This window comes from Odontesthes bonariensis, chromosome 20 (genome assembly GCF_027942865.1).
Source record: "Odontesthes bonariensis isolate fOdoBon6 chromosome 20, fOdoBon6.hap1, whole genome shotgun sequence".
Taxonomy (NCBI): domain Eukaryota; kingdom Metazoa; phylum Chordata; class Actinopteri; order Atheriniformes; family Atherinopsidae; genus Odontesthes; species Odontesthes bonariensis.
The window spans coordinates 25340473-25356727 of record NC_134525.1 but is presented as its reverse complement, the minus strand read 5'-3'; the positions used below and the strand labels follow the sequence as shown (position 1 = coordinate 25356727).

Below are 16255 nucleotides of genomic sequence, written 5' to 3'. Positions count from 1 at the left end.
ACCAGAATCTGCAGCTAGAAAACGCAGAGACATAAATATAAATTCATGGACGAACTACAGAAAAAAATACCCATGTTTTGGTTTTGGTTGTGATGCATGACGTGCAAAGCAATGGCCAACAACTTTGATCTGCGGCCATAAAGACACAGTTTTTATTTTTTTATATATATTTTTATTGGGGCAAACATTGAAGAGAAATAATTACTACTTGGACATTAAAGCACCACACTGAAAGTGCACTGAATGCCACAGCGAGATCTTTGTTGTCACACAAAGAAACAAGACAAGTTGTGGTTTTATGTTGTCTTGTTCAGTGGCTTTATTCCCTCCTTTATTGTCATTTACTTTAACACTTAATCTTTGGAAAAGTGAGGTATGAGGTGCTAACCTACATTCTGTGTTGGGAACTGGAGAGCCAGGCAGGTTATAATTGTGATCTATCTTCCTTCCGCTCAGAGATTCCAGGGACTCAAACCCCTAATCGCTTCCAAATGGGAAGCAGAGGGTTCACAGTGGCAGATGACAGTCCATCTATCTGAGTGCCCGGCAGCAGCAGCAGCAGGAGAGACAGACATGACTCAGTGTAGTCAGTCGTGGTTCTTCCACCAGACATTCTGAGCTGCCAGCACACACTTGCTGTAACAGTCGGTCAGTCATTCATTCAGCCAGCAACTTCAACCATTGTTTTTCAATCAATCATTTCAGTTCTGAATGTACCTCTGTTAATTAATTAAAAAAAAAATCAATCTCTCTTTTCTCTTTCTTGCTATTTCCGCTGATAAAAGACACTCACACATAGCCAAGGCACTGAAGTTCAGTTGGACGTTTCGATGGTTCCACCATTCATGTATATAGAGCTTCATCTCATGATAAATTGAAAGGGTTTCAAGCAAAGTGTGTGTTTGAGGAGTTTAAATTGTGGGGGCCTTTTTTGATGCATTGGTAAATGTGTCTTTGAAGCATGTAGCCCAGCTTGAGTGCCTGACCTTCAGTGTACCCCATGGTTTGGTGAATAGCAGCCACACTGAAGACCTAAGCAACAAACAAGTATCTGCCACTGCTCTCCATCAGTTTCACTGCAGGACTCTGTTGTGTTTGGAAGCGGCCCCACTGACTCGCTGGTTTTGTGCTCTCTCTCCCTCTGAGTGTTTCGCCTCCCCTCTGCTTAATGTTGAAACCATCAGCTCCCCAGTCTGGTTCTCTTTAAAATGAATTTGAAATATTCATTCCTTGTGTAAGCTGGGTTAGTAAACCCCCAAAGAGCCTTGTGGATTTCAGCATGTGTTGTTCTGACAGGATTCAGATTCAACTGTGGTCTCGCTGCTCCCTGAACCCTGTTTGTCTCACTGCCACCAACAAACTGCTCGGGCTATGGAGATGCTCTGTTTATGGGCGACGCTGGTCAGGAGAAATGCAAAAGTCTGCTGTCCTTGCGTAGTCATAAAGTCTGCAGCAAGGCCTGTTCGGTTCATTTAGTTCAAATTCATCTCTTTCAGTTGCTTTTTTAGACGGTTTAAAAAAAACAACAAAATGCTGACATACAATCAGAACAGCCACACAGACAATTTATCACAAACACTTCTTCCAAAACTTCTATTTAAGCAAGTACACGTGTGCCTTAGTCGTGAAACAATTGAGTGTTTACAGGCAGGGAAGTTGTTTACTTGGAAAGCCTTCGGAGGCTTGTGTGTCATTTGTTCAATGAAAGATTTGGAAAGGTTCAATTTGAACTTTTTCACTGAAAAAGTAGTGTCATTTGTAGTCGTCTAACATAGAGCTTTTTATTTATTTATTTATTTATTTATTTATTTATTTTTACTTCTTTCTAATTAGGTACAGCAGTCTTTCTTAAAAACAGGAAAGACTGTGACAAAAGCAGGAAGTACAGGTTAGGGGAAATACTTAAGTCCCTCTATGTTACCTCTTGCTTGCATTGACCAGCATTAAAGGGCTTTTGGTAGCAAAGTCTGTGTGTGTGTGTGTGTTTGAGAATAGGTTCATTTGTGGAATAAATAAAGTTACTCACCATAGATAAAAATCCATTGTATGTGACGTCATCTGTAAAAGTTCCAACGGTGAGTATTATTCGTATGTTTACACGTGCATCCATCGTCTCGTGGCGAAGATGCCCGTCTGTATGTGAAATATGTATTCAGCACACGTGATATTGAAACGCCTTCTGTCCCTTATTATCCAACGACAGATGCATGCACATCTGTGTCCATGTTATGTGTTTGTGTGTGCCTTTGCATGCATGCCCTAACACCTCCCACTGCCACGGTGACGCTCTATTTCCTCTTCCCCCTTCTGCAGGTCTGTATGAGCTGCTGGCTGCCCTGCCATTTCAGCTGCAGCCCCATGTCAGCCGCCCTGAGGACAACATCTTCCTCCAGGACATGTTTGGGGAGAAAGGCCTCCACTCGCTGGTTAAGGTAAAAAAAAAAAAAAAAAAAAAAAAAGAAGAAAAAACAAGTCTCTCTTTTCACTCAAGCTCATTTGAAGTTGCATTCTTCTTTTAATTTATATTTCTAAAAGCTGTTGAGTATAGATTTGTATTGTACCCATTCAAAAAAAAAAAGTAATAATGTGCTAATGAATCTGCAAATTAGATTATTGAGGCAAGTGAACTTCATTCTGGAGATTTTACTGCACTGTAAAATCTGTTTTCACCCGAAACCAAAAAAAGTTAGAACTGCTTCCTTTTAATATGAATTAAGAGAAGTTGCCCTGCTGAGGAAACTGCATGCACAAGTTGATGTGAGAAAGAAAAACCTTGAGAGAAACCTCCAGAAGAACCAGATTCAGGAAGGGCGGCCTTCTGCCTTGACTGGTGGGGGGTTGAGAGGACAGGAAAGAAGGGTCAATAAGCATCATAAGACCAGGCCAGGGATACCTGTTGGAAAAAAAGAAACACAAGTCAATGACAACAATAATGTCATATGTAATAGAAAGCAAAGAGAGCACAGTTAAGAAAGGTATTTGAGTTCCCACAGCAGTCTAGGCCTATAGCAGCATAACTAAGGGATGTTTCAGGGTCACCTGAGCCATCCCGAACTATAAGCTTCATCTAAAACAGTAGAGATGACGTGTGCTTACCAAACTGAAACTGGCAGCTGGTTCCACAGAGAGGCGCCTGATAACTGAAGGCTCTGCCTCCCATTCTACTTTTAGAAACTTTAAGAACCACAAGTAGACCTGCAGTCTGAGAGCAAAGTGCTCTGTTGGGAAATCATCAAACTGAGAGATCTTTAAGATAATGATGGAGCTCGGTCATTAAGAGCTTTGAATGTGAGGAGAAGAATCTTAAATGCCGTTCTAAATTTAACAGGGAGCCAACGAAGAGACGCTGAAACTGGAGAAATATGATCTGAAATTAGCAAGTCACTGTTGCTGGTAGCATTTTTTTTTTTTTTCAACTCTTAAATACTGACGTGCAAAAGATAGAAGTAACATCACCGTTAACTGGACTGTATTGAGTTGACTCGTTGAAAGCAGGAAGGAGGAGAAAGAAACCTGGTTGCAAGGATAAGAAAAATCCAGCATTGTATCTGAGAGCAGAAAAAAAAAAACAGTTTTCGTACAGGGAGAGCAGGATAACACATAAAAACAAGAAATCTTGATCTAAAGTAAAACAAGAAAAGAAAAAAGATTCCACTTAGTTAAAGAGGTGTATATAGGATTACATACTCCCTTACACAGAGTCGCATCAAGACAGCTGGCAAACCCTCTTCCCACAGTATGTTCATCCAGTTTACACACTTACTTCTGTCATTTAAAAAATATCCATGTCACATCCTTCCTGTTGTGGGCTCAGGCAGAATCTGAAACCCTCTTCCTCATCCCTTTAAGCCAAGTTCTCCAGTTCATATTAATCAAGCACCATCTTTATTTGATACTGCTTCATTGTACCTCTGCCTTGCAGTCCCATTCATGCAACACCAAGTTTGTTATTCCAACACTCACCTTTTCTACTCCCCTCACCTCACTGGACCCGATTGGGCCCCGTGGCTTGGTTTCTGCTCATTAAACTAGAAAGCTGCAGAGTTTGTGGTGAAGATGATCACATTTGATATCTTTGTATAATCGCAGGCGATGAAAGTAACACCTTCTGGCTGCCCTAACCTCATCTTCATTTGGGATTCTTGCAATCTGCAGGCAAACCTTCAAGTACTTCACCTTCATCTACTGCTATTGGAAATGAATGCCCCCCCCCCCTTTCAGTTATTATTATTTTATTACTTTTGACTTATTTCTCTAAGATACTCTCTAATTGTTAGAGCTGCATCTGACTGTATCCCCTTTATATTGCCTCAGTTTTGGACCCAACACTGTTTTCATGTACCGTCACGATACATTTCTCCACATGTTTTCCTCTCTGTCGAAGACAATAGTCGTTACAGCATGTCACAATGACAGTTGAGAGAGATAAAGAAACCCCTTTGGTCTAAGTTGTTTGTTTAGGATACAGGATTGAGCCTGTAGAACTACGGCACACCTCAGACTCTGAAGTAAAAGCAGCGATGTTGGGACTTGAGGAGACCGGAGGGGTTTCATTTGACGCCTGGATTGTTAAATATGGCCAAAGAAAGGAAAGGAGTCTTGAACTATTGTAATGATGGGCAGGGCCTGCTCCTGTTCAGGCTCTCATTCTCTCAGATCCCAAAGAAATCCCTCCAAAGTAAAAGAGATAATGGAAGGCTAATGCTATTCTGTCTGACAGCTCCCATCCTTTACATTCTGAGTTCCAGTTTCTGCCTTCTGGGCCCCGGCTCAGACTTCCTCGTGTGAAGAGTAACAGGTACAAGCACTCCTTTGTCCCTACATTTATTTCCCTTTTGAATTCAGGACAGGGTAAGAGGAGTCGTACCTGATTGGTTGATATTGTTTCCGTTTCTTGTCTCCATGTGGTGTTATTGATGTTGGCAAAAATTGATGATACGCACTGTTCGCACTTTCGCTACTTTGTAGGGGCTGCTACTGATGTTGTTTCAGCACACTGTATTATCCCTCCCTCTTAGACTTTTAATTATGTCTTTTATGTCCTTTTTACTTGTTGCAACCCTAATTGCCCTACGGGGACACAAATAAAACTGAATCTGACTCTAAGATAGTAATTCTAATGAAGAGTGGGGGTCTCAGGCTTAATCTGGCCATTTTGACTACTTCCAATTATCACGAGGTAATCGCCCAAGAGGACCTAAAAGGGGTGTTGAGTCAGTGTTGTTCAGCCAAGAGTGCAAAGTCATCACACTCTTTAGCTTTACCGTCAAAGCTTTGAAAAATTCTTCTTGCAGGAAACAAAGGCTGAGCTTGCCTGTTGTGGATGCTCTCAACGAAGCCGCCAATCTGTGGTTGCGTCAACCAGAAGTTATTTTCTTTGCCTGGCGTTGATGGGCAACACTTTTAGGGATAGAACAACGAGATTAAACTGCCGCTCCTTTCCATCGTTTGAGCCCAGCTGAGGTTGCTCGGGTTTCTTCATCGGATGTCCCCTTTATGCTTGACTGTAGGAGTATTTGAGGCACATCCAGTCTGGAGGAGACCGTGGGACCACAACTGTACTATTATACGATTATTTAATCTGCCAAAGAAACACCTGGTGTTTGCTTTTTCCTCATAAGTGGTGATAGATAGATTGATGTATGCAGTAGATAAACAGGAAGAAGATGTTACGGCAGCACAAATCATACAAATAGCTAAAAGACGAGGACCTTTCGGAAGAATTTCTCTAGTTTTTGATGGAGGAAGAAAGTGAAATTCAAATACTTCTGTGTTTATGGGCCAGTGACATACTAAGTGGCTCTAAGTTTGGGCTCCATGTCAGTGCAAGTCATTAAGTATCGGTCAAGTTAATTAATGTAACCCAGTGGGCTGTCTCTGCAGTATGGTAAATACATCATTACTTTACAGTTGTGGCCAAGTCTTGGCATCACAGTCTTGAAATGATAGAATTCATGAGAGTCACGATTTCCTCAACAGAAGTGGCCTCTTTCACATAGCGATGTTCTTATTTTTCTTTTTGTCCATTGAGGAGAGGCCGGGCTACTTTCAGCATATCTTATCGTTAACGTTGAGGCTTAAGAGGAAACTGCCCTGCTGCAGACAAGCACAACTATGTGTTTCCTCTGCTTTCTACTTGGTACTCGGATATAAGCCAGCCTGTCAGCTACTCAGCCAAATGCGGAGACAGGCAGACTGCGAAACACACAAAAGCGCAGAACTAGCATCTCACTTTACAGCAGAGACTGGCCGTCAGACGCAACGTTCAGGTGAACATGGCTAACGTCAGTGGCACGCCATTAATATAACCTTAATTGTCCCCTTCCTCTGAAGCCGCACCACTAAATCTCAGAAGACTCCACAAGGCTGTGAAGGGGATGCTTTGAGAAAGCTTAAACGCAGGGAAAACACACACATCAAGGTAATCTGACAGGATCCGCGACCCGGATTACTCATATGGAAACGCTCAGGTCTCACCTGGGTGATTATGATGAATCGGTTAATGGTCAGTCTGTCTGAGGGGAGAAGGAGGTGTCAGAGATGGAAAGAGGGACAAGGAAGAAGAATTCTGTCCTGCACAAGGAATTAAACCAGTCTGTCTCTTTCTGTCTCTCCTCACCTGCCCTCTCCTCTCCCTATAAGATCGCCGGAGAGCCGCGCACAACCCTCATAATGCGATGATGTCACAGAAACGAAACAAACATTTCCTCGTCTCCTCTTTCAGTGGGGCTGGAGGCTCACGGTGCGTACTTTTCATTGGTGCAGCAACGAAACTGACGTGAATAATGAGGGCCGGTGTGTTTGCCTAGCAGAACTAAAACAACACAGACAGAATCTTTTCAATTAAAGTGGTTAAGTCCAGTATGCTTTTTAGAAGTTCTTCCACACTCATTGTTCCGCTGCCAAAGTCCCGCTCCACAAAAAGCCACAGGAAATATAACACCATGTTTAATTTCCACCTGCCTCAGGTGGGGCTCTCTTTTAAGACCAAGTTTCTGTCAGCAGGCCTTTAGGCAGCCTCTGAGATCTTTCATTTTGTGGTCAGTCGTTTTCCCATAAATTCCTCTGCTGTTAGTTGCTAATAGGCTTGGCTTTTGCTTCATTGTTTCTCAGCATTATTGATGTGGGCTTGCCAGTTTGTTCTTCGGTGCCGCGGGCCTTTAATGACATGTAACGGTGCTGCAGCTGATCCTTGTACCCAAGTGGAAAGTTGGATCTATTTTAGATGAATGAGCTAATTTTCAGACAAGCAGGACCATATTCCTTGAGTACCAGACAGATTAAATAACAATCCAGCCCTCTCAGTTTTATGACTCATCCTGTGATCTCCTGTACCCCTTCAGGGCAACCGTGGACTTTCCTTTTGGGCATTTATCATTTCTGAGCATCAGTCCCTAATTTGCTCTTAGCTCCCATTACCTAGGAAGATCACAGAAAAAGAAAGTGGAAAAGTCTCCTGCCCCAATGCTGAAGCCCCACACTTTGTAAACAGCAGAGTTTCAGGATTTGGCTCGTAAAGCGATGCCACCAAACGCATCCACTCTGTCTGTGGCTGCCAGGTGACAGACGGGAGGCATATGAATAACCTCCTTTTGCTTTGGTGCTTTGGTGAAGTGATCTTCTATCACTAAAGGAGATGTACTATCTTACAGTCTTTCAGTCGAGGTTTTTATTCTTTTATTCTCTCTGAATAAACGTCGGCATTGATTATAAACGCTGATCGGTTGTGCCACCTGTTGCTTGGTAATATTCGGCCTAAAACTCCCCTCCATGCACCGCTTTGCTCTGCTCTTTGGTCTTCTTCCAAATATTTTTTATCTGACCTTTGTGGTTGACAACGGTCAAAAGATCATGCTCCGTATCCAGGTTGTGAAAGGGACAGAGAAAATGAGGAATGACACCATATTCCAGGGAACAGGTCACCATAATCTATTGACAGCTAAATAAAAAAAAAAAAAAAAAAAATTAAATTAAAAAAAAGCCTAAAACTCATAGATTCAAGCCGTGGCCAGTGTGCTGACGATAGAAATCGTAGTCAGCAAGATTTTCATTGGTCAGTGAAATGTGGGGTGGGGTAGATGTCAGTATTTTGCCTTGAAATGATTGCACACACCTTGTATAACAGAATACCTTTATTGTCCTCTCTCACTCACGTTCACATTCCTGTCGGCAGTCTGGCTCCATGTTCGTCGGATTAGCTGCCAGTATGATCATCCTTCGGTGCACCTGGAAGTCTCTCTCTGTGTGCTTGCAGCAGAGAGGAGCAGAGATGGACTGTCCCACATACAAAGTAATAAACGTTGGTTCAAAACATCGCGACAACAAAATAAAAAGAGCCTCATGTCAGTAAATCTGTTTAGCAGTGTGATCGAAGGACCATTCCTCCGTGCGTCATCACGTCTTAATTAGATGTGTGAAAGGTCAAGGTCACATTCATTCATTCATTTCTTTTTTTTTTTTTTTTTTTTTTTATATATATTAAAATAAAAAGAACAGAGAGATGTAACGGAAATGTACATGGTATGTTGGGACATCAACATCTGGGTTTCTTTAAACAATTAAATAAAATATTAAATAAAATAAACAGGAGCCGAGCAACCTTTTCCTTAGACAGCAGAGCTGTGTATCAGATTATGAGAAAAACTGAAACAAAACAAATAAATCCCAAGAGTTAAAGAAATAAAAAAAAAACAACAAAAAGACAAAACACCCCCACAAAAACCAAATCTATCAATTTGTTAACTCCACTAAATTTGGCCGTGACTGTTGTACATAGGAGACCCATTCTGACCACAACTTAATAAATCTGTTCATTTGTAGGCAAAGTGAAAAAGTAATTTTTTCCATTAAGTATACTTCATTAACTACAGTATATCCTTCCATTCCTCTATTGTGGGGGAGTCAGGAAGCAGCCAGTGCCTAGTGATGTTTTTTTTTACAAAAAGATATCAGAACACCAAATAAGTAATTGTGGAAGTGCCCTGGGTGAAAATCATCTTTCCCTAAAATAAAAATGCAAAACCGGAAAGGTATTTTCACATTAAATATTTTGTCACATTCATTTCTAAAGCACATTTAAACAGCCGAAGTACACCAAAGTGCTTTACACCAATATTAATAAAAGTAGCATGAAAATAAAATCGTAAAATAAGAAAAAAAAGTCCCATGAAATAAGAACAGTAAAATGAATACGACAGTTTGCAAAAGCCATCGCACATAAAACAACACAGGAATCACCAGGAAAAATCCAAAAGCCAAGGATAAAAAAAAATCCGTTTTTAAGGAAGACTACGATACGGCATGTCTAATATGAAGTGGCAATGTATCCCATAGCTTTGGAGCAGCCACTGAGAATGTAAAAGAGGAGGGTCTGATGTAAAACACCACACGCAGCTGGCAACCCTGAAAAGATCTGTTCTAAAAGTAAAACAAATCTTCAGCTATTTAAAGCCATGAAAGTTTTATTTCGGGAGCAGCCCTAGATGTGTCCCATCAGCCCTGCAGTTGTTGCGCGACTGCTTTCATTACAGCTGGTGTAATGAATGGGAATAAATTACATTGACACACAGTTGTAGATTAAAGCATAGCCGTTCCTTCTTTTCATCTAGTCTGAGTCATCCAGGTTATGTTCAATAGAAAATCCTCAGCAGGAAGCAATAGAGGGCTGTTTCACCTCTCACTCAAGAGGCTGTAACTGGTTGTCCCAGCCATTCAACTTCTTGTGAGATCATTAATCAAAAAGAGTTCATTTGAGGTCATGCGTATAATTGACCCATGTGCTTATCACATACACTCCTGATCAAAATCTTAAGACCAGTTAAAAAATTGCATGATGCTTCAAAATGCAAAAAGAAGAAATGGGAACAAGATACCAAAAGTTTTGAGCAGGCAATTTATTGAAAACAACAATTTAACTGAAGTAGGCTGTTTATCAGCTGATGAAAAGTTTAAGACCACAGCTCAAAAAAACCCAAAAACTTCCTAAAACAGAAATTAAAGTGTCAAAAACTGACTCTGTAATGAGTAGCTCCACCGTTATTGTTGATCGCTTAAAATATTCGTTAGTGGGAATGTTGCGGCATCTTCCTTCGCAGATGGCGTCTGATGGTTGTTGGGCTGCAGTCAGCACCAGTAATGGCCTTGATTTGGGACGAGGATCGCCCCATGTCTTGACGGACAGCCATTCGGATCCTCCGGCTCAGCGCCGGTGAGATTTTTTTCCTGGGTCTACCACTTGATTTTTTTTTTGTTCCATAATCCTGAGGATCTTTTAAGAATGCAAAATGACCGTCTTACTGCGTCCAACCTCAGGGGATCTCCACGGTGTGATTACTTGACAGGAAATGACATGGAATTCAAAATTGAGCACAGATCTTGGCTTTTAAAGGCTGTGGTCTTAAACTTTTGATCAGCTGATGAACAGCCTACTTCAGTTAAATTGTTATTTTCAATAAATTGCCTGCTCAAAACTTTTGCTTCTTTTTGCATTTTGCAGCTCTACTTAGAACCTTCCTAAGATCCAACAGTGCAAAATGCAAAGTCATGCAATTCAAAGATTTTGATCAGGACTGTAGGTTATTAGTAGTCTTTGTCATTCAGGTGTTGTTATTGCCTTGTTGTGCTAAGTGCATATGAATCAGCTGAGGAAGTCTCTTGGATGAGGGGTGAATGCTCTTTAAGAGCTAAAAAGTCTATTTTAGTAGACTTTTATTATAATCTGTTTTGATTAAAGACCAGCAGACAACCAAAGTTTCAAGGCACAGCCTTACATTTCAGTCTCTTTACATGTCAAATGTACTTGTTAAAAAGACAACAGCTGATGTGCTGTGCTGGTCAGAGATTTTACAAGAATTCATTTTAGTTCCAACAGTAAATTATTGAGAAAGCCGAACCGACGCCCACGTGAGTCTGTGTTAGTTCGTACATGGAGGAAAGGATTGTCCACCCTGTAGCACAGTGATCCTCACTATTTTTTTCACAAGAGCCACATTGGCAGAGCAAAATCAAGGGAAGAGCCACTTTTTCGACAACATACTAAAGTCCCCTTTTGAAAATATGCATTTCTACATATAAAACATCCCACAAAAAAAAGAAACAACACAACCAATACATTTTCAATTAAGACCATATTTACCTTCATACTGGGTTGAGCGGAAGCTGGCATGCATGTCCCTGACTTTCTTCATGTTGTATTTGCATTTTTTTTAATTAAAAACCGATGCATTGTGCCTGCTTCTCGTGGTACACCCGACGTTTGCCTGCTCGTCCCCTCTCTGTCGTCTTCATGCTGATTTTCGTTTGTTTTTTGTGCTGGTTTTTGCCCTTTTTTAATTAAAAACCATGCATTGTGCCTGCATCTCGCGCTGGCTAAAGGAGCTAGCGTGCACTGCGGTAAAGTGTGAGGTGGTTTAAGCGGGCTGCGTTGCCAGGTTTAACAGTGCCCCCTTTAGGAAACACCATTAAGCCTTGATTAATACTTAATAAAAATACTTAATACTGTGCAGTATTAGCTATATATTATTTGAAAAAATGTATTGTTATTGTTACCATATTGTTATAAGCTACTATGCGAGTGCGAGCCAACAGTTAAAGCTTGAGGAGCCGCATGTGGCTCGCGAGCCGCGCAATGAGTATCTCTGCCATAGCACTACTGTAGGACTGCAGGCGTGTGGTACAGTGTGTGCTCCTTGATACCGAGCTGAATCCAGTTGTGATTAGAATGAACTTGCTCTTCTCAATAGACTGATATAATTAGGTCTGTGATCTGCGGGATTGTTCACAAACCCCACCACATTGTCCAGGATCCGATGCCATTATGCAGGAGCTAGAGCTAAAATCATGTAATGACTTACCATGACAGGACAAAAAAAAGAAAAGCAAATGGCAATTTTTTGGGCTTTTTGAATAAGACACATAATCTTACAGCTATTTAAGTTACAGCCCTTCGTGTCAGTCTAGAAAGTCCCGTTCTGGTCTCCCCAACTCGGTCTAGTTAACCATGCCAGAGTGTTTTATGAAGGTGTTCTGAATCCGAGCAAGAGATCAGAACCGGGTGGGTCAACTGAGGCATGACATGTGCGTGGTGGTACGTGATCCACTCTGGTGGGTAGACATAGAAACGGGAGTGGGAGAGGGAACGTCCGCTTTCACTGGTCTGATGTAAATGTTCTGGGCAGTGAACACTAACCAGTGACGGAGCCTCCTTGCGGGACACGGAAACAGAAACACTATCCAACCCTGTGATCTCCAGACCTCTCGCTCTCCTTCCATCAGCACACCTCTCCATCTTTCAAGCCTTTGCTTCCATGCACACTCTCCCCTTCTCCTCTGTGCCAGACTTTACTTTGACTTTACGCTGCCTGATCAGTGTTTGTGAGCTGAGCTTTTTCCCTCCACTGTACCTCCATGTTGACAATTGAGGCTCAGGTTAGTCATGGTTCTTCTCACTCCTGCGTTTCTTTTGATCACGGAACAAAATGAATACAGTTTGAAAGGCTGCAAAGCTATCAGACCTCAGCCTGGAGCAATCCTCAGCATCCACCTACACTCTGTTTTTGTTTCCATCCAGCGTCATTTGGGATTTTGTTGCATCATTCCGTACCTGCGTTTGAATTCTTATCATATTTTTTTCTTCTTCAAGTCTAAAATCCACGCTGAGATGGGATACACAATACCTATTTGTTACCCAGTCCGGGAGGATGTTAATGAATTAAAATGAAACTATTTCCCATCCTTTACAGCCTTTCAGAGTTCTGTGCTACATTTCACGTGAGAAGCTTGAAAACTTCAGTCTTTTATGTGACTGAATGACCTGAGTTGTGCTCTAACTCGAGCTAACCTCTCATTGGCTCTAGCACACTGTCTCTGTTATTTTTATTTAAATTTTTTTCACTCGACGGGACACATTTCTCGCACTGCTGCCTCACTGAGAGGACAGGGAATGCACGTTAGTGGGGTAACGACTTTAAAATACATTACTGCATCACGGACAGGCCCTTGGAAAGTGTCCTAAACTGTAAATAAAAGCATTTGAGTCTTGCATGTGCTCACGGAGCTGAGGAGAAATTCCAGAGTAACTAAGTAAGTGGAGGTGGTGGAGCAGCAACTACCTAAGCAGATGTCACTGGGACTGTGGTATGTTGGAGCGCTGAAGACACTGGCAGCCTCGCTTATTCATTCAGTCTGTTTTCTTACAGAGATGATCAGGACAGATGATGGATCTGGAGCTGCCTGCCTGTCCTTTTACAGCCTTACACTGTAGGAGAACAGACAGGGGAGCCGCAGCACAGGGTGGAGTAGCTGAGACTCCATGAAGAGTAGAGTGTAAGCGTTCAAATATGATGTTGCCATGTGAAATTAAACAGATGAGGAACGAAAATTTCCAGGAATTTCCCCCGAGTGGCATTTCTAAATTTGCCGTTATAGAACACGGAACATACTGACAGCATTTTAACTCAACACCACTTAGACACTGGAGTCTATTTCAACTTATGTTAGCAGCACTCCAGTTTTTTCAAATGTGTCCCAGCCCTTACCACTACCCCTCTGTAAATTCCTTCACCTCTCCATTCCATTACAGATCTACTATACTCCTTTGTCTATCTCAGTTCTCTTGTTCTGAGGTCCTGAAGTCGAAGCTTTTTGCTTACTTCAACTGAGCAGAGCAGTCCTCGACAGATTACCTCCATGACTCGCGTAATGCACCATGTTTTATAGCCGAGTAATGTCGGCTTTACGCTGGGATTTGAACCTCTAAACTGACCTTGAAACATGGTTGCAATGTTGGCCAAGACACAGTCCTAACAGGCCGTGATTTATCACAAGAGACTGTGTGGATAAGTCCAGCTGAAGTGGCTGTAACTGTTCAAAGCCAACAGTCTGAAGTGGAATGTTGATGGGCAGAAAGGGGCACACAGCTCTTTTTTTTTTTTTTTTTTTTTGTCTAACTAGAAAGTCACAAAATTGTCTCAGTAATGCTGGCATTATTGTTTTTTCCTAAATGTTGTGAAGAAAATCGCGTTTTGGACGTGAAAACGTTGTTTTCTTCTGTGGTTATCAAAGACCGGTGACAGCTTGAAGAGATTCACATAAACATCTACACGTGTCTTGTGGCTGAATTGGAATTTTCTTTTTTCAGACGGTGTCTTGTCTGTGCGGCTGTGTGATTCTGTGACGCGGTTTCATCTGCGCGGCCTGTCCGTGTACATTGGTGTGTATGTGTGCTCTCACATGTGTAGATTTGGCCCTGCAGACACCGAGTTGGCCCATGTAAGGGCTTCTCTGTCATTGTCTCTTCAGCGCCTTTGGCTCATGCTGGAATGCTCTCTAAGACTTCCAGCTGGAGGCTTCGTGCCCAGTTATCAGTCAGACCGATGACCCAGCTCTCCATCACCACGCTGGGCCCCTCAGGAGTGGCTGCTGGGAGGATACTGGTCCCTGTCTGTTCTGTGATGGGACCTGACAGCAGCCCCGCAGGCTGTCAATGCATTTCTGCACAGCTGCTCTCAAAATAAAAAATGGCATGGTTGCAGTGTTTTTATGTGCATGACTGATGATGCACAAGTGTGTGTGTGTGTGTGTGTGTGTGTGTGTGTGTGTGTGTGTGTGTGTCCCTGAGTGTAGGGATGCCCCCAGTGAAAACTTTTCCTAATCAACAAGTATTTGCACTCTACAGCAAGTAGTCGGCTTTTCGTATCCCCTTTAATCGAGATATATTCAGGGTGTCTCACATGTCTCATTTCAGCCCTCAACCCCTATATTTCTCACACACACGCGCACACACACACACACACACACACACACACACACACACACACACACACACACATTACGGTGACCCTTCCACTTATTGTACACAGACAAGATCAATGCATGATCAAGCATGGGAGGAATGCTCTTTGAGTCATGCTGTCAGCAACTAGATATAGCAACATTTTTCAGAACCCGCCCCCCCCCCAAAAAAAGAAAAAAATATATTCATGTTTTTAACATACCTGTCTTTCTGTGGAAGATTTCCCTCACTGCTAAAAGAAAAGAGAGGGAGACTTATCATCGAGGGTGCATTGACATGATGATCGTATCCTAGCACGAGCGTGCTCCACATTCATAAGTAATTAGAGTAATTTGACTTTAAATATGGCAGCCGACTATTTGACTGCAATCCACTGTCTTTAGTCAACTGGCTGGCTTTCTTACTGGCTAAAACTAAGTGGACTGTTGGGAACTAGTCGTAGATGTAAATCCCATCTCTGCTCCACAAGTCAGCGTTTGAGCACGTTTTTGCTGTGTGTGTGTGTGCGTGTGTATGTGTGTGTGTGCGTGTAAATGAATCAATATTAACAGACAAGCCGTTCCATTTTGTAAAGTGAAGACATTTCCCTTTGTCTCTTAACACTGCAGCCGCAGTGTTGAAGTCAATAAGGAAATGTTTAGCCAATTTAACCACTGTTGAAATGATTTGAAATCCTCCCCGGGTCACAGGGGCATATCAGATTCATGTTGGGAACCTGGGTTGTTTATTGAGGGGCTAAGCTAAGTGAAATGCTGAGAGGCAGCGTGTTGTGCTGTGACGGGGGAGTGAAAGTACTGTGTGTGTTTCTTTTGTGGTGTTAAAAAGTACAATTACTTTTTTTTTTTTTTGTTTCCATCTAGTGTGACTGTTTTAATAAGATGGCGTGGATTGATGCTGTACACTCACACGCTGCTTTGGTCTCCGTCTCCCACTCTCACACAAACTTACTGATGGACACAATCTGTTCTTTCAGATCCATGAGCGACTGCAGCACTACGAAGAGAGCAAACCCAACCCTGTGCTGGACAATGCCGCAGCTCTGGCCCGTGAAGTAAGTTTTTCCGGCTCCCATTTATTTGGCCGCGCGTAGTGATGGGGTACAAATGAGTGGAAAGACGACATAAAACAGCAAACTGTTGTTGAGGCACCATGAGCTTTGAGAGCAGATTCAGACGTCTGGTATGAAGTGCACAAGTTTCTAGATCTCCGCTGGAGGCGTGAGCGCAGACTGAGCAGAGAACCTTCAGATTGCATCTTGTTTGTTCCTAGCCATGAAACACGCACATGGACCTCGACAGCGTTTGTCCTCCTTCGCTTCTTACCCTTCGAGCCCGCTTGTTTTCCGTCCCTGATGCCAGAAAAGACGAAGACTCGGAGAGCGGCTGACGATGGATGGCCCCGCGATGACAAATCGCGTCGGCACACGAGCTACAGTAGTGAGCTGAGAAGGGAACCCAGACAGTA

The 16255-nt window shown here is 42.5% G+C and overlaps 1 protein-coding gene across 3 annotated transcripts in view; it reads left to right on the top strand.

Moving 5' to 3' along the window:
• The window catches only part of mpp7a (MAGUK p55 scaffold protein 7a), a 142982-nt gene that overhangs the window by 56389 nt on the left and 70338 nt on the right, over nucleotides 1-16255 (top strand). For 2 of the 3 annotated variants that reach the window (XM_075453009.1, XM_075453010.1), the window contains exons 3-4: nucleotides 2314-2432; nucleotides 15765-15842. In XM_075453009.1, the coding sequence (XP_075309124.1) occupies nucleotides 2314-2432; nucleotides 15765-15842 (197 nt within the window). The remainder of the gene's footprint in view (nucleotides 1-2313; nucleotides 2433-15764; nucleotides 15843-16255) is intronic. The other variant, XM_075453011.1, reaches the window with a different exon arrangement.